At 39.0% G+C, this 17,369-nt stretch overlaps 1 protein-coding gene across 5 annotated transcripts in view; it reads right to left on the bottom strand.

The window, feature by feature from the left end:
- The window catches only part of DENND5A (DENN domain containing 5A), a 104,798-nt gene that overhangs the window by 29,556 nt on the left and 57,873 nt on the right, over positions 1–17,369 (bottom strand). For all 5 annotated transcript variants that reach the window (XM_053561346.1, XM_053561351.1, XM_053561348.1 and 2 more), the window contains 2 exons: positions 1,809–1,959; positions 1,027–1,120 (listed from right to left, as the gene is read on the bottom strand). In XM_053561346.1, the coding sequence (XP_053417321.1) occupies positions 1,027–1,120; positions 1,809–1,959 (245 nt within the window). The remainder of the gene's footprint in view (positions 1–1,026; positions 1,121–1,808; positions 1,960–17,369) is intronic.

Raw genomic sequence — 17,369 nt, 5'->3', positions numbered from 1 at the left:
AGGACAAAGTTGTCAAGGAGACTCTTACATCAAAGAGAAAAACTGAAGATAATATGATGATTTCTGTTTTCCCTGTGTAAAGCACTCCCTGAATACTATAAATACTTTAGATTTAAAGATACAAAAGGCAAAAAATACACGGCTACAGCATGCATAGCTCATTGTGCATCAAAGCAAATCTCAGAGTACTATTGACAAAGTCACTTTTCCCACCAAGCTGAGAGAAATTTAACTCTGTCCGCACCAAAGATAACTACCCTTTCTATTTAAAGTATAACCTTGCTAAATTAGGGCCTGGAAAGTAAGGTTGCACACACAAAACTACTATATTTCCTGCCTTTCTAAAATGTGGTGGTGATTCTCCATGTGTTGTCTGTTTTATTATAACATAGAATCTATATAAATGCAGTAAAATGTATATCCAACTTTCCTGAGGAAGATTTTTACCCTAGACTTCTCCCTTCCCCCATATTTATTCCATTACCGCAAAACTCTGCGCATTCTATCTTATAGCCCCTTGATGTTCCCCTACTAACAACCCCAAAGTTGGGATTCAGTTACTATCAAATGCTGCTACTTCTTAACTTGCTAAATAGCTCCATACCTCCTCTCCTCCAAAATACTCTACCCACAGACTCCTTTATACAACACACACCAAGCTTTAGATCCTGCCATTTCCTCTGCTTCAGACGATCTTCTTTCTAACAATCCTCCTCTAAGGCTTAAATAGATGATGTCTCTTCCTTCAAATAGTACTGTTTGATGATCACCCCAAGCAGAATGATCTCTGCTTTCTCAAATCAGTAATCAAATATTAGTTTGCCCCTCATATGGCCATTTCAAAAGATTCTTCTACTAAAGTTATCTACGTTATCTGACTTTGCTCCCTTAATAAACTTGTATTCCCTGAGGATAAGGTACCTCCTTGTTATGTTTGTATTTCAATTTCAGAGACTAAAGAAATGGGAAAGAGAAGGAGTGTGCAGCATAAAGGGGTTATTCCTTGCCATTCCTAAGGTGTTGTACCTCTCTCTGGTCATTATCCAAACGCAAGTGTTCCGTGTGCTGCTTCTGCCGGTCTTTCCGCCTCCACTGGGCAGGGGCATTCCTTTTCGTCCACCTAACAAAATCAAAGCAGGCAATTAAGTATATCCCACATAAAAAGTAAGCTCAACTGACAAGAGAAAATATGAATATCTAGGGGCTAATGATGGACACAGAAAACCACCAAGAAATCGCCAGACAGCTCACTGACGTTGAGGAAGAACAGTCTAAAGCTCAGTGACTAGACATGAGAGAGGACTTTTCAGGAAACATAGACATATCTATCTTGAAACATCTATAAAAACTTTACATGTAGATCTAAAACTATAATCATTCAATTCTAACTAGGCTTTGATATACTCATCTCCAAACATAACTAAAGAAGAGCGATTCAGCTAACTTATCTACTTTCAGTTCAGATTCCAAGTATTTCAACAACCACTTATTGAAGACATAATGCTATAACTAGCTATAGAAGGGGGATACAGGCATGAGATGATTTTAACCCATCTAAGGCCTGGCTTTCTGTAGGTCCTGGGCATGTAGAGCCATCCAAATTTGCACAGTGAAGACAGGAGCTGAAAGACACTCTTCACCTGTCCTCTTGTTCAAACAAGTGAATGACCTAAATACTTGGGTCTTCTCCATGTTGCTTTACAAAATTTCAGGGTCTTCTGGGGATGCAAGCTCCAGCCCAGATACTGGATGACCCTCACTTATTGTGTCTATGGAGCTAGATCAGGAAATCCTTGGGGTTGACTCACTTATTACTGGCTGGCCCGGTGGAAAGTACATCAGATTGCAGCTTAGGGAAGAAGCCTGGTTCATACTTTCCTTGTCCGATCTTCATGTCAAGTAAATGTGGGTGAACAGCTGTATGGTCAATTTTTGCCAGACGTAGCTCAATTGCTTTCTCTGGATGAGACAACAACGACAAAAATCAAGTCATGCTTATTTAAAAAGCTAATTAACCTTCTACCTGCAGCCAAGATGAAGTAAAAGAGACTGAATTTTTATCTTCTTGTCTAAAATAATACCACACCAAAAACTCATGCAAAATATAGAAAATGATGAATTTCAAAACACTGAATATCAGGCAGTAAAGGACAGTAGTGATCCCTGAGAAACAGGAAAAAAGCAACGTAACCCCTACAACTGTCCCAGGGAGATATGATGATCCCACTGCACTCCAGGCTGGGTAACTGCAAATCACTGATGAAAGAAATCATAGATGACACAAAAAATGGAAAAACATCCCTTGTGCAGAGACTGGAAGAATCAGTATTGTTAAAATGACTGTACTGCCCCAAGCAATCTATAGATTCAAAGCAATTCCTATCAAAGTATCAACATCAGTTTTCCCAGAATTAGAAAAAAAAAAAATTCTAAAATTCATATAAAACAAAAAAAGAGCCCCAATACCCAAAACAATCCTAAGCAAAAGGAACAAAACTGGAGGTATCATATTACCTGATTTCAAATTGTAAGGCTATAGTAACCAAGATAGCACAGTACTGGCATAAAAGTTGACACATAGATCAACAAAACAGAATAGACAACCCAAAAATAAAACAGTACGTTGGGCGGCACCTATGGCTCAAAGAGTAGGGCGCCAGCCCCATACACCGGAGGTGGTGGGTTCAAGCCCAGCCCCAGCCAAAAACTGCAAAAAAAAAAAAAAAAGCATGCCTACAACCAAGTGACCTTTGACAAAGCAGACAAAAACATACACCAGGGAAAGGACACATCATTTAATAAATGGTGATGGGAAAATTGGATAGCCATATGCAGAAGAATAAAACAGGATCCCTGTCTCTCATCATATGCAAAAATTAACTCAGGATGGATTAAAGACTTAAATATAAAACCTGAAACAATAAATCCTGATAGAAAACCTAGGAATAACTCTTCTGGACATTGGTCTAGCCAAAGTATTTATAACTAAGACACCAAAAGCAAATGCAATAAAAACAAAAATAGACAAATGGGACTTAACTGAACTGAAAAGCTTCTACACAATAAAAGAAATAATCAAAAGAGTAAATAGACAACCTATAGAACGAGAGAAAATATTTGTAAACTATGTGCCTGACAAAGTACTTATATCTGAATTTACCAAAAACTCAACAAACTTGTCTATTTAGTGAGGAAAAAGCAAACAATCCATGAAAAAGTGGGTAAATGACATGAACAGGTATTTTTAAAAAGAAGATATACATATGGCCAACAAAAATATCAAAAAATGTTCAAAATCGGGCGGCGCCTATGGCTCAGTAAGTAGGGCGCCAGTCCCATATATTGAGGGTGGTGTGTTCAAACCCGACCTGGGCCAAAATGCAACAACAACAACAACAAAAAAAAAAAAAAGTTCAAAATCACGAATTATCAGGGAAATGGAAATTAAAACCATAAGGGGGTACCATCTTACTCCAATTAGAATGGTCATTACTAAAAAGTAAAAAAAAAAAAAAAAAAAAAAAAAAACAGATATTAGCACAGAGGCAGTAAAAAGGGAACATTTAACACTCTGCTAATGGGGATGTAACAACCCTACAGAGATCGGTAGAGAACTTCTCAAAGAACTAAAAGTATACCATTTGATCCTGCAATCCCACTACTGGGTATCTCTAGCCAGATGAAAAGAAATCATTATATCAATGAGATACCCACACTTATATGTTTATTACAGCACAATTCACAATTGCAAAGATAGTAAATCAACTTACATGTCCATCAACTGATGAGTAGATACATAAAATGTAATATATATGCCATGGAGTAGTGTTCAGTGATGAGAAAGAATGAAATACTGTATTTCATAGCAAGTTGGATGAAAATGGAAACCATTATCCTGAGTGAAGAACTCAAGAACAGAAAAATAAACGCCACATATTCTCACTTAAAACTAGAAGCTAAGCTGTAACTAAGAGATACAAGGCTACTCAGAGTGGTATAATGGACATTGCAGACTCACAAGAAGGGAAAGGAGTGAGGGATCAAAAATTATCTTTTGGATACATTGTCTACTACTCAGGTAATGGGCACGCCAAAAGTCCAGATGTTACCACTATATAATACAAACATGTAATAGAATTCAACTTGTACCCCCAAACCTATTAAAAAAATTTTAAAGGGAAAATAATCAGCTATAGAAAGTAGAGATTTTGTTGCAAAGGAACACACTTAAGAGTGATTTCTTATTAGAAAACAATGGGAATGAGAAGACAGTGGATCAACACCTTTAAAGTACTGGGAAAAAACAAACAAAAACTGTCAACCTATACCCAGTGAAAACATTTTTCAACAACAAAGGCAAATTAAACATTTCTTTAGAATTACAATAAGAATTAGAATCATCACCAGATCAACACTATAAGAAATGTTAAAGGAAATCTCTTCAGGTAGCAGGAAAAAGATCCAGATGGGGGCAGGGCAGTGGCTTATGCCTGTAATCATAACACTCTGGGAGGTCAAGGCAAGTGGACTGCTTGAACTCAAGGGTTTGAGTCCAGCCTGAGCAAGAGCAAGACCCTGTCTTTAAAAATAGCTGGGTATTGTGGCTGGTGTCCATACTCCCAGCTACTCAGGAGGCTGAAGCACAGAGGATCACCTGAGCCCAAGAATTTGAGTGTGCTGTGAGCTATGATGCCATAGCACCCTATTGAGGGTGACAAAGTAAAATTCTGTCTCAAAAAAAAAAAAAAATGAAGAAGAAGAAGAAGATACCAGATGGAAATAAGAATCTACACAAAAGAAAAAAGAGCTGGCTCAGCGCCTGTAGCTCAAGCAGCTAAGGTACTAACCACATACACCAGAGCTGGCGGGTTCAAATCCAGCCCGGGCCTGCCAAACAGCAATGACAACTGCAACCAGAAATAGTCGGATATTGTGGTCGGTGCCTGTAATCCCAGCTACTTGGGAGGCTGAGGCAAGAGAATCGTTGAGCCCAGGAGTTGGAGGTTGCTGTAAGCTGTGATGCCACAACACTCTACCCACAGTGACAGCTTGAGGCTCTTTCTCAAAAAAAAAAAAAAAAAAAGAGCACCAGAAATAGTAATTACATACGTAAATATACTAGATTTTGTTCTCATTATTTAAATCTTTTAGCACTACTTAACTATTTAAACATAAATAACAAGGGGTAGTATGGGGCTTATAAATAAAAGTAAAATGACAGAGGGATTAAAGATGGCGGCCGAGTAACAGCTTCCCTGCAACTGGGCACAGGGAGTCCGGGGAGATAAGACTCCAGGCATCTCTGGCTAGTGGGATCTGCCTATAATCATCCCTTTGAGGATAAAGAGAGTCAGCAAGGGACTTCTGGACCCCAAGAGGATGACAAAAACAGTGGAAAACTTGCAAGTGGTTGCATGTGTTCGATCGACCTAATCCTGCCGGCAACCGTTAAGTACAAGCAAGCAGTGAGACTACAAACCGAAAAGGCCTCACCTGTGAACTGTTTCGGTGTTTTGGGACTTGGCACTCAGTTGAACTGCCTTGGGGTGAGCTTGAGCAGGAGTGCAGAGAACTTTGGGTATTGTCTAGGGCCCCAGACTGAGCCACTGAGCTGGGCTGCAGGGAGCCATTGTAGAGAACTGCCCTGGCAAGCTCCTCAGGGTCCCAGAGCAAGGATTGGGTAGGACCTAGTAAACTAGTAACTGAGCAGCCTAAAGGCAGGAACTGAGCTGCATTAAACCCTTAACCCTTAGGGGCAGAGTGAGATGGTTTGGGCACACTGGAGACTCGGGCTGTTGCCCTGGGTAGAGTGCCGCGGTGTCACAGCTCATAGCAACCTCAAACTCCTGGGCTTGGTGCCGCCCGGACCTCCATAAGAGCTGCGCCACAAACCCCGACCCATGACCCACACCCACCGGGCCTCTGCATGCCCTGACCAGAAACTGCGGGAGCCGCACAACCCTGCGTCCTCCCTCCTGTGTCCTCCAGGCCTCCAGACCGGCCTGCTTGTCTGGCCAGGGATACTGGTAGCCACGTGCCCACTGGAGCCCTCCCTGCCTCTGCGCAGAGCCCTTCTCCTGGCCAGAGACTGCTGAAGCTTTGAGCTCTCTGTGCCAAAGTCACCGGGCACCAGGCACTCCCAGAACCGTGCGCACAACCTTGTGCCTGTTGCTGGATCTGGGTGTGTCACACGCCGGAGCTGCTTCCACAACCAGAACTCCCTAGCTGGGGCAGCCCCAGGGGAACTACACAGGGTCACTACCTAAAAAGATCAAGCAACAATAGAGTGATACCACTGGGGTCTAATCTTGGAGACATACCTCCCAACTCTGAGGTCGTCGGCCAGAGGCAACGATGAAAAACAATCATGAGGCAAAATCAACAGAAAAACTCTGGCAATATAAATAATCAGAGTAGATAACTCCCCCAAGGATCAATAGGGTAGACACAGCACAAGATCCCATGCACAAATACATAGCTGAGATGTCAGAAATCAAATTCAGAATCTGGATACCAAATAAGATAGAATTAGAACTCCAAGCAGTAACCCAAAAGATATCTCAAGAATTCAACAAATTCGGGCGGCGCCTGTGGCTCAGGGGGTAGGGCGCCGGTCCCATATGCCGGAGGTGGCGGGTTCAAACCCAGCCCCGGCCAAATTAAAAAAAAAAAAAAAAAAAAAAAAAAAAAAAAGAATTCAACAAATTCAAAGACCAAATGACCAAAGATTTTGACACATTGAGACTAGAAGTTGCAGCCCTCAAAGATCTGAAAAACACAGTAGAATCCCTCAGTAACAGAATGGAGCAAGCAGAAGAAAGGATTTCTGACATAGAAGACAAAGCTTTCGAATGCTCCCAAACTCTCAAAGAGAAAGAGAAATGGAGGGCAAAAACAGATCACTCTCTCAGAGAGCTCTGGGACAATTCAAAGAAAACCAATATTCGTCTAATAAGGATCCCTGAAAGTGATGAAGTGGCTCCACAAGGCACAGAGTCTCTTCTCCATGAGATTATGAAGGAGAACTTTCCAGACATGCCAAGAGATTCCGAAATTCAGATAGCAGACAGTTTCAGAACTCCAGCACGACTCAACCCAATTAAGACATCCCCCAGACACATCATAATCAATTTCACTAAAGTTAATATGAAGGAGAAAATTCTGAAAGCTGCCAGACGAAAGAAAACGATTACCTACAAGGGGAAGAATAATAGAGTAACTGCAGATCTCTCTGCTGAAAACTTTCAAGCTAGAAGAGGATGGTCATCGACTTTTAATCTCCTGAAACAAAATAACTTTCAACCCAGGATCCTGTACCCAGCTAAACTGAGTTTCATTTATGATGGAGAAATTAAATACTTCAATGACATTCACATGTTGAAGAAATCTGCCATAACTAAACCAACTCTCCAGGATATTCTCAGACCTATCCTCCATAAAGACCAGCGTAATCCTCCACCACAAAAGTAAACCCACCCAGAAAATTTTGATCAAATTCCAACTTCCACAGTCGCAAAAGGATTAAAAATGTCCACCAGACTCTTGAAAGGCTTATCAATATTCTCAATTAATGTGAATGGTTTAAACTATCCTCTAAAGAGGCACAGGTTAGCTGACTGGATACAAAAACTCAAGCCAGATATCTGCTGCATACAAGAATCGCATCTTACATTAAAAGACAAATATAGACTCAAGGTGAAGGGATGGTCATCTATATTCCAGGCAAATGGAAAGCAGAAAAAAGCAGGTGTTGCAATCCTATTCACAGACACAATTGGCTTTAAACCAACCAAAATAATTAAGGATAAGGATGGACACTTCATATTTATTAAAGGTAATACTCAATATGATGAGATCTCAATTATTAATATTTATGCACCCAACCAGAATGCACTTCAATTTATAAGAGAAACTCTAACAGATATGAGCAAATCTTATTTCCTCCAGTTCCATAGTAGTTGGAGATTTTAACACACCTTTAGCAGTGCTGGATAGATCCTCCAAAAAGAAGCTAAGCAAAGAAATTTTAGATTTAAACTCAACCATTCAACATCTGGACTTAACAGACATCTACAGAACTTTTCAACCCAACAAAACTGAATACACATTCTTCTCATCAGCCCACAGAACATACTCCAAAATCGACCACATCCTAGGCCACAAATCTAACCTCAGCAAATTTAAAAAAATAGAAACTATTCCTTGCATCTTCTCAGACCATCATGGAATAAAAGTTGAACTCAATAACAACAGGAACCTGCATACCCATACAAAAACATGGAAGCTAAACAACCTTATGCTGAAGGATACATGGGTTATAGACGAGATTAAGAAGGAAATCGCCAAATTTCTGGAACAAAACAACAATCAAGACACAAATTACCAGAACCTCTGGGATACTGCAAAGGCAGTCCTAAGAGGGAAATTTATAGCACTGCAAGCCTTCGTCAGAAACAGAAAGAGATGAAGTTAATAACTTAATGGGACATCTCAAGCAACTGGAGAAGGAAGAACACTCCAACCCCAAACCCAGCAGAAGAAAAGAAATAACCAAAATCAGAGCCGAACTAAATGAAACTGAAAACAGAAGAATTATACAACAGATCAATAAATCCAAAAGCTGGTTTTTTGGAAAGATCAATAAAATAGATAAACCTTTGGCCAACCTAACCAGGAAAAAAAGAGTAAAATCTCCAATTTCATCAATCAGATGAAATTACAAGAGACCCCTCAGAAATTCAAAAAATCCTTAACGAACACTACAAGAAACTCTACTCTCAGAAATATGAAAATCTGAAAGTAATCGACCAATACCTGGAAGTACGCCACCTACCAAGACTTAGCCAGAATGAAGTGGAAATGTTGAACAGGTCTATATCAAGTTCTGAAATAGCATCAACTATACAAAAATCTCCCTAAAAAGAAAAGCCCAGGACCAGATGGCTTTACGTCAGAATTCTACCAAACCTTTAAAGAAGAACTAGTACCTATATTACTAACCACTTCCAAAATACAGAAAAAGAAGGAATATTACCCAACACATTCTACGAAGCAAACATCACCTTGACCCCCAAACCAGGGAAAGACCCAATAAGAAAAGAAAATTATAGACCAATATCACTAATGAATATTGATGCTAAAATACTCAATAAGATCCTAACAAACAGAATCCAACAACACAGCAAAAAAATTATATACCATGACCAAGTCGGATTTATCCCAGGGTCTCAAGGCTGGTTCAATATACGTAAATCTATAAATGTAATTCAGCACATAAACAAACTAAAAAATAAGGACCATATGATTCTTTCAATCGATGCAGAAAAAGCTTTCGGTAATATCCAGCATCCCTTCATGATCAGAACACTTAAGAAAACTGGTATAGAAAGGACATTTCTTAAACTAATAGAGGCCCTCTACAGCAAACCCACAGCCAATACCGTATTGAATGGAGTTAAATTGGAATTATTCCCACTTAGATCAGGAACCAGGCAAGTTGGCCCATTGTCTCCATTGCTCTTTAACACTGTAATGGAAGTTTTAGCCATTGCAATTAGGGAAGAAAAGGCGATCAAGGGTATCCACATAGGGTCAGAAGATATCAAACTTTCACTCTTCGCAGATGATATGACATCTGGAAAACACTAGGGATTCTACTACAAAACTTTTAGAAGTGATCAAGGAATACAGCAATGTCTCAGGCTACAAAATCAACACCCATAAATCTGTAGCCTTTATATATACCAACAATAACCAAGCCGAAAAACCCGTCAAGGACTCTATTCCTTTCATAGTAGTGCCAAAGAAGATGAAATATTTGGGAGTATACCTAACAAAGGATGTGAAAGATCTCTACAAAGAGAACTATGAAACTTTAAGAAAACAAATAGCTGAAGATGTTAACAGATGGAAAAACATACCATGCTCATGGCTGGGAAGAATCAACATTGTTAAAATGTCTATACTTCCCAAAGCAATATATAATTTTAATGCAATTCCTATTAAAGCTCCATTGTCATATCTTAAAGATCTTGAAAAAATAATACTTCATTTTATATGGAATCAGAAAAAACCTCGAATAGCCAAAACATTACTCAAAAATAAAAACAAAGTAGGAGGAATCACGCTACCAGACCTGAGACTGTACTATAAATCAACAGTGATCAAAACAGCATGGTACTGGCACAAAAACAGAGAAGTAGATGTCTGGAATGGAATAGAGAACCAAGAGATGAATCCAGCTACTTACCATTATTTGCTCTTTGACAAGCCAATTAAAAACATTCAGTGGGGAAAAGATTCCCTATTTAACAAATGGTGCTGGGTGAACTGGCTGGCGACCTGTAGATTGAAACTGGACCCACACCTTTCACCATTAACTAAGATAGACTCTCACTGGATAAAAGATTTAAACTTAAGACATGAAACTATAAAAATACTTGAAGAAAGTGCAGGGAAAACTCTTGAAGGAATTGGCCTGGGTGAATATTTTATGAGGAGGACTCCCCACGCAATTGAAGCAGTATCAAAAATACACTACTGGGACCTGATCAAACTAAAAAGCTTCTGCACAGCCAAGAACATAGTGAGTAAAGCAAGCAGATAGCCCTCAGAATGGGAGAAAATATTTGCAGGTTATACCTCCGATAAAGGTCTAATAACCAGAATCCACAGAGAACTCAAACATATTAGCAAGAAAAGAACATGTGACCCCATTTCAGGATGGGCAAGGGACTTGAAGAGAAACTTCTCTAAAGAAGACCGACGCAAAATCTACAAACACATGAAAAAAAGCTCATCATCCTTAATCATCAGAGAAATGCAAATCAAAACTACTTTGAGATATCACCTAACCCAGTAAGAGTAGCCCACATAACAAAATCCCAAAACCAGAGATGTTGGCATGGATGCGGAGAAAAGGGCACACTTCTACACTGCTGGTGGGAATGCACACTAATACGTTCCTTCTGGAAGGATGTTTGGAGAATACTTAGAGACCTAAAAATAGACCTGCCATTCGATCCTATAATTCCTTTACTAGGTTTATACCCAGAAGACAAAAAAATCACAATATAACAAAGACATCTGTACCAGAATGTTTATTGCAGCCCAATTCATAATTGCTAAGTCATGGAAGAAGCCCAAGTGCCCATCGACCCACGAATGGACTAGCAAATTGTGGTACATGTATACCATGGAATATTATGCAGCCTTAAAGAAAGATGGAGACTTTACCTCTTTCATGTTTACATGGATGGAGCTAGAACATATTCTTCTTAGCAAAGTATCTCAGGAATGGAAGAAAAAGTATCCAATGTACTCATCCCTACTATGAAGCTAAATTATAGCTTTCACATAAAGGCTATAACCCAACTACAGCACAAGACTATGAGGAAAGGGCCAAGGAAGGGGAAGGGAGGGGGGAGGTTAGGATGTTGGGAGGGTAATGGGTGGAGCCACACCTACGGTGCATCTTAGAATGGGTACAGGCGAAACTTACTAAATGCAGAATACAAATGTCTACATACAATAACTAAGAAAATGCCATGACGGCTATGTTCAACAGTTTGATGAGAATATTTCAGATTGTATATGAAACCAGCACATTGTACCCCTTGATTGCGCTAATGTACACAGCTATGATTTAACAATAAAAAATAAATAAATAAAAATGAAAAATAAAAATAAATAAATAAATAAAAGTAAAATGAATGACACAGCAGCACGTAGGTCAGGTCATCAACTACAGTTTTGTAAGGTACTTATACTAAGTGGGAAATGATATCTATCTCTTAAAAGTAGACAGTCATAAGTTAAATGTAAACTAAAAAGCCTAAAGTAACAATTAAAATTAACACAAGTAAGCCAACAAAGTAGGTAAAATGGAATCACACAAAATATTCAATTAATTCACAAGAAGACAGAAAAAAAGGCAAAAGGAACAAAGAACAGATAGGACAAAAAGAAAATAAACAGCAAGATGACAGACTTAAGCTTAATGATATCAAGAATCACATTAATGTAAATGAGCTAAAGACCACCATTAAAAGTCTACAATTGTCAAACTGGATAAAAATGCAAGATGCAATTATATGCTGCCTACAATAAATAAACTTTAAATATAAAGATATAAATAGGTTGAAAGTAAAAGAGTAAGAAAGATATGACATGCCAGTACTAGTCAAAAGAAAGCTGGAGTAGTATTAATATTAGACAAAGTAGATTTCACAGCAAAAAATATTACCAAGATAAAGGTTATGTCTTAGTAATAAAAGGGTCAATTAATCAAGAAGACATGTTAGTCCTAAACATTTATGTACCCAATAGCAGATAGAAGTAAAAACAGAAATAGACAAGGAACAATTATACTCAGAGATTTCAATATTCCTCTCTCAGTAACTAACAGAACAAGCAGACAGAAAATCAGCAAGATTATACAAGACTAGAACACCGGGCGGCGCCTGTGGCTCAGTCGGTAAGGCGCAGGCCCCATATACGGAGGGTGACGGGTTCAAACCCGGCCCCGGCAGAACTGCAACAACAACAACAACAAAAAAAAATAGCCAGGCGTTGTGGCGGGCGCCTGTAGTCCCAGCTGCTCGGGAGGCTGAGGCAAGAGAATCGCTTAAGCCCAGGAGTTGGAGGTTGCTGTGAGCTGTGTGACGCCACAGCACTCTACCGAGGGCCATAAAGTGAGACTCTGTCTCTACAAAAAAAAAAAAAAAAAAAGACTAGAACACCACCATCAACCAATGCACTTGATATTTATCTAACATTTAACCTTAAAAAAAGTACAACAGAGATCTGTTCAAATGTACCATCGTCACAGAGGTCCTCAAACTTTTTAAACAGGGGCCAGTTCACTGTCCCTCAGACGGTTGGAGGGCTGGACTATAGTTTAAAAAAAAAAAACTATTAACAAATTCCTATGCACACTGCAAGTATCTTATTTTGAAGTAAAAAAACAAAACGGGAACAAATACAATCACACCGCTGCATGTGGCCCGCAGGGCTGCAGTTTGAGAACCCCTGAGAGACCATAAAACAATAATAATAATTCAAGTCAAAGAAAGAATGTCCTCTGACCACAATAGTCAGTAATAGTATCTTAAAACTAAATACACTTCTGAATTACTCATGGGTCAAAGAAAAAATCAAAAAGGAAATAAAGTATTTTAAACTAAATGCAAATGAAAATAAAGTATCAGAATTTGTGGAATGTCACTAAAATATTACTTGGAAAGAGATTTATAGCACTAAAAACACCTATCTTAGAAAAGGTTTCAGCTCCACACTAGTAGCTCAGTGGTTAGGGTGCCAGCCACATGCACCGGGGCTGGTGGGTTCGAACCCAGTCAGGGCCTGCTAAACAACAATGACAACAATAATAACAACCAAAAAAAATAGCTGGGCATTGTGGTGGGCGCCTATAGTCCCAGCTACTTGGGAGGCTGCGGCAAGAGAACTGCTTAAGCCCAAGCATTTGAGGTTGCTATGAACTGTGATGCACACTCTACTGAGGGCAACATAATGAGATTGTGTCTCAAAAAAAAAAGAAAAAAGGAAAGAAAAGAATGTTTCACACTAATGACTTTAACTTTCACCTTAAGAAATCAGAAAGAAGGGAAATTAAATTCAAAGTAATTACAAGAATGAAAAAAAGGCCAAACTGAAATCAACAAAATCGCAAACAGAGAAAATTAATGAATCCAAAAACCAGTTCTCTTTTAGAACACTAGTAAAATTGATAAACATCAAGTCAGACTGATTAGGATTTAAAAAGAGAAGACATATTCAATAAACCAAACAAAACATACCTTGGGGGAAAGACTCCCTATTCAATAAATGGTGCTGGGAGAACTGGATATCCACATGTAAAAGACTGAAACTGGACCCACACCTTTCCCCACTCACAAAAATTGATTCAAGATGGATAAAGGACTTAAATTTAAGGCATGAAACAATAAAAATCCTCAAAGAAAGCACAGGAAAAACACTGGAAGATATTGGCCCAGGGAAAGACTTCATGAAGAAGACTGCCGTAGCAATTGCAACAACAACAAAAATAAACAAATGGGACTTCATTAAACTGAAAAGCTTCTGTACAGCCAAAGAGACAACAACCAAAGCAAAGAGACAATGGGAAATGACATTTGCATATTTTGAATCAGACAAAAGCTTGATAACTAGGATCTATAGATAACTCAAATTAATCCACATGAAAAAAGCCAACAATCCCATATATCAATGGCAAGAGACATGAATAGAACTCTCTCTAAAGACGACAGACGAATGGCTAACAAACACATGAAAAAATGTTCATCATCTCTATATATTAGAGAAATGCAAATCAAAACAACCCTGAGATACCATCTAACCCCAGTGAGAATGGTCTACATCAAAACCGCAGATGCTGGAGAGAAGGGAACACTTTTACACTGCTAGTGGGACTGTAAACTAATACAGCCTTTTTGGAAGGAAGTATGGAGAACCCTCAAAGAATTCAGGCTAGACCTCCCATTTGATCCTGCAATCCCATTACTGGGCATCTACCCAGGAGGAAAAAAATCCTTTTATCATAAGGACACTTGTACTAGACTGTTTATTGCAGCTCAATTTACAATCGCCAAAATGTGGAAACAGCCTAAATGCCCACCAACCCAGGAATGGATTAACAAACCGTGGTGTATGTACACCATGGAATACTATTCAGCTATTAAAAAAACGGAGACTTTACATCCTTTGTATTAACCTGGATGGAAGTGGAAGACATTATTCTTAGTAAAGCATCACAAGAATGGAGAGGCATGAATCCTATGTACTCAATTTTGATATGAGGACAATTAAGGACACAGTGGGGGTGGGGGAAGGGGAGAGCAGAGAGAGAAAAAAGGAGGGGGGGTGGGGAAAAGGAACAGCAGAGAGAGGGAAGGGGGTCCTTGGTGTGTGCCATACGTTTTGGGGGCAAGACATGATTGTTAGAGGGACTTTACCTAACAAATGCAATCAGTGTAACCTGGTTTCTTATACCCTGAATGAATCCCCAAAAATAAAAAAAAATTAAAAAATAAAAAAAACAGAGAGAAAGGGCGGCGCCTGTGGCTCAGTGAGTAGGGCGCCGGCCCCATATGCCGAGGGTGGCGGGTTCAAACCCAGCCCCGGCCAAACTGCAACAACAACAACAACAAAAAATAGCCGGGCATTGTGGCGGGAGCTTGTAGTCCCAGCTGCTCGGGAGGCTGAGGCAAGAGAATCATGTAAGCCCAAGAGTTAGAGGTTGCTGTGAGCCGTGTGACACCACGGCACTCTACCCGAGGGCGGTACAGTGAGACTCTGTCTCTACAAAAAAAAAAAAGAGAGAGAGAAGACATAAATTAGCAGTGATGAGGAATACATTTATACCAACACAACACTGTCTTGATTGCTGTATCTTTGTGTTAAATCTTACAAAAATTAACTTAAAATAGATTATAGATCAAATGCAAAACCTGAAACTATATAACTTCTACGAAGAAATTCAGGGTAAAAATCTCTAGGTGACCTTGGTTAGGCAAAAATTTCTTTGGCACAACAAAAGCATAGTCCATTTTTAAAAATCCAAAACTGATAAATTATGCCTCATCAAAATTTAAAACTCCAGGGCACCGCCTATAGCTCAGTGGGTAGAGCACTGGCCACATATACCCAGGCTGGCAGATTCAAACTCTACCTGGGACAGCTAGACTCAAAAAACAGCCGAGCGCTGTGGTGGGCGCCTATAGTTCCAGCTACTTGGGAGGCTGAGGCAAGAGAATTGCTTAAGCCCAAGAGTTTGAGGTTGCTATAAGCTGTGACACCATAGCACTCTACCAAGGGTGACATAGTGAGACTGTCTCAAAGGGAAAAAAAATTTTTTTTTTAATTAAATCATAGCTGTGTACATTGATATGATCATGGGGCATCATTCACTAGCTTTACAGACCGTTTACCAAGTTTCACATATACCCTTGTAAGATGCACCGCTGGTGTAATCCCACCAATCCCTTTCCCTCTACCCACCGCCCCCCCCTCCCTTTTCCCCTTCCCCCTATTCTTAGGTTGTAACTGGGGAAAAAAAATTTTTTTAACTTTGCTCTCCAAGAGAACAAAAAAGACAAGTTACAGAGTAGAAGAGTTATTTATCTGATTAAAGGACTTATATTCAGAATATATAAAGAACTTTCAAAGTTCAAGAAAACACGCCAATAAAAAATGGGCAGAAGTTCTGAATAGATACTTCATGAAAGAAAATACTGTTTAGCAGTTTCTTTAAAAAGTCAACATACAGGTATTATTTAATCCACTCATAGGTATTTACCCAAGGAAAAAGAAAACATATGTCTGTACAAAAAAATTGTCCACAAATATTCATAGTTCAAATGCCCACCAACAGATAAACAGATAAATTGATAAACAGATAAAATATCCATACAAAGAAATGCTGTTGAGCAAAAAAATGGGAACATGAATGAATCTCAAAGTAATTATGTAAGTGAAAGAAACCAGATTTTGAAAAGGGTACATACTACATGATTCTACTTATATAAAATTCTTGGGAAGGCAAACTCTACGGTAACAGAAATCACATCACTGGTTGCCCAGAGACTGATGGGTAGAATACAGAGAGAATGGTATGAAGTATTATAAAGTGGCATAAAAAATTTTGAGGACAACAGATATATTCACCTTTTTTTATGTGATGTACACATATCCCAACACTTTAAATACAGTAAAGCTTCCATAGCTGACCACCTCCCTACAATGACCACTTCCTTAAGTTGACCTAATTTACATAGACTGGACATGCACTACATGTACTCATCAGTACAGCAGGACTAGTTCCTTATGTTGACCACCTCCATATGTTGACCAGTTTGTTATAGTCAACTTACAGAGCTAGTATACACATATATGCAATTTATCTCAAAAATTTTAGATTATCTCAAAAATTTTAAAGAGCAAGACCAAAAGAAGCTAGTAACTCTCCTAAAATTTTTCTAGAGTCATATAAAAACTTTTCAGCCTTTGGGCCTTTCTGCATATCCCAGGTCAACTTGCCTTCTTGTTGAGCCTCCCTCACTTTCCCCATCCTTACTCTCAATCAATAAAACTTATCAAATGTCATAAATGTACTAGGCACCTCAAACAGTGGCTAGTACATTTATGACATTTGATACAGCCATGAACCAAAGGAACGTCTTTATCTATATAATTGATGAGTGGTTGGGTGAAGTTGACTGCCAATGTTACAATTAGATCTAATTGTAACATTTTAATGGCTCTCAAATAAGATCCCCTTATTTATGTTATTATCATTTTCCAAAGTGGCTCAAGAAGCTGAGATATCCATG

This window comes from Nycticebus coucang, chromosome 14, assembly GCF_027406575.1.
Source record: "Nycticebus coucang isolate mNycCou1 chromosome 14, mNycCou1.pri, whole genome shotgun sequence".
Classification (NCBI taxonomy): Eukaryota; Metazoa; Chordata; class Mammalia; order Primates; family Lorisidae; genus Nycticebus; species Nycticebus coucang.
This window is presented reverse-complemented; position numbering and strand designations above follow the sequence as displayed.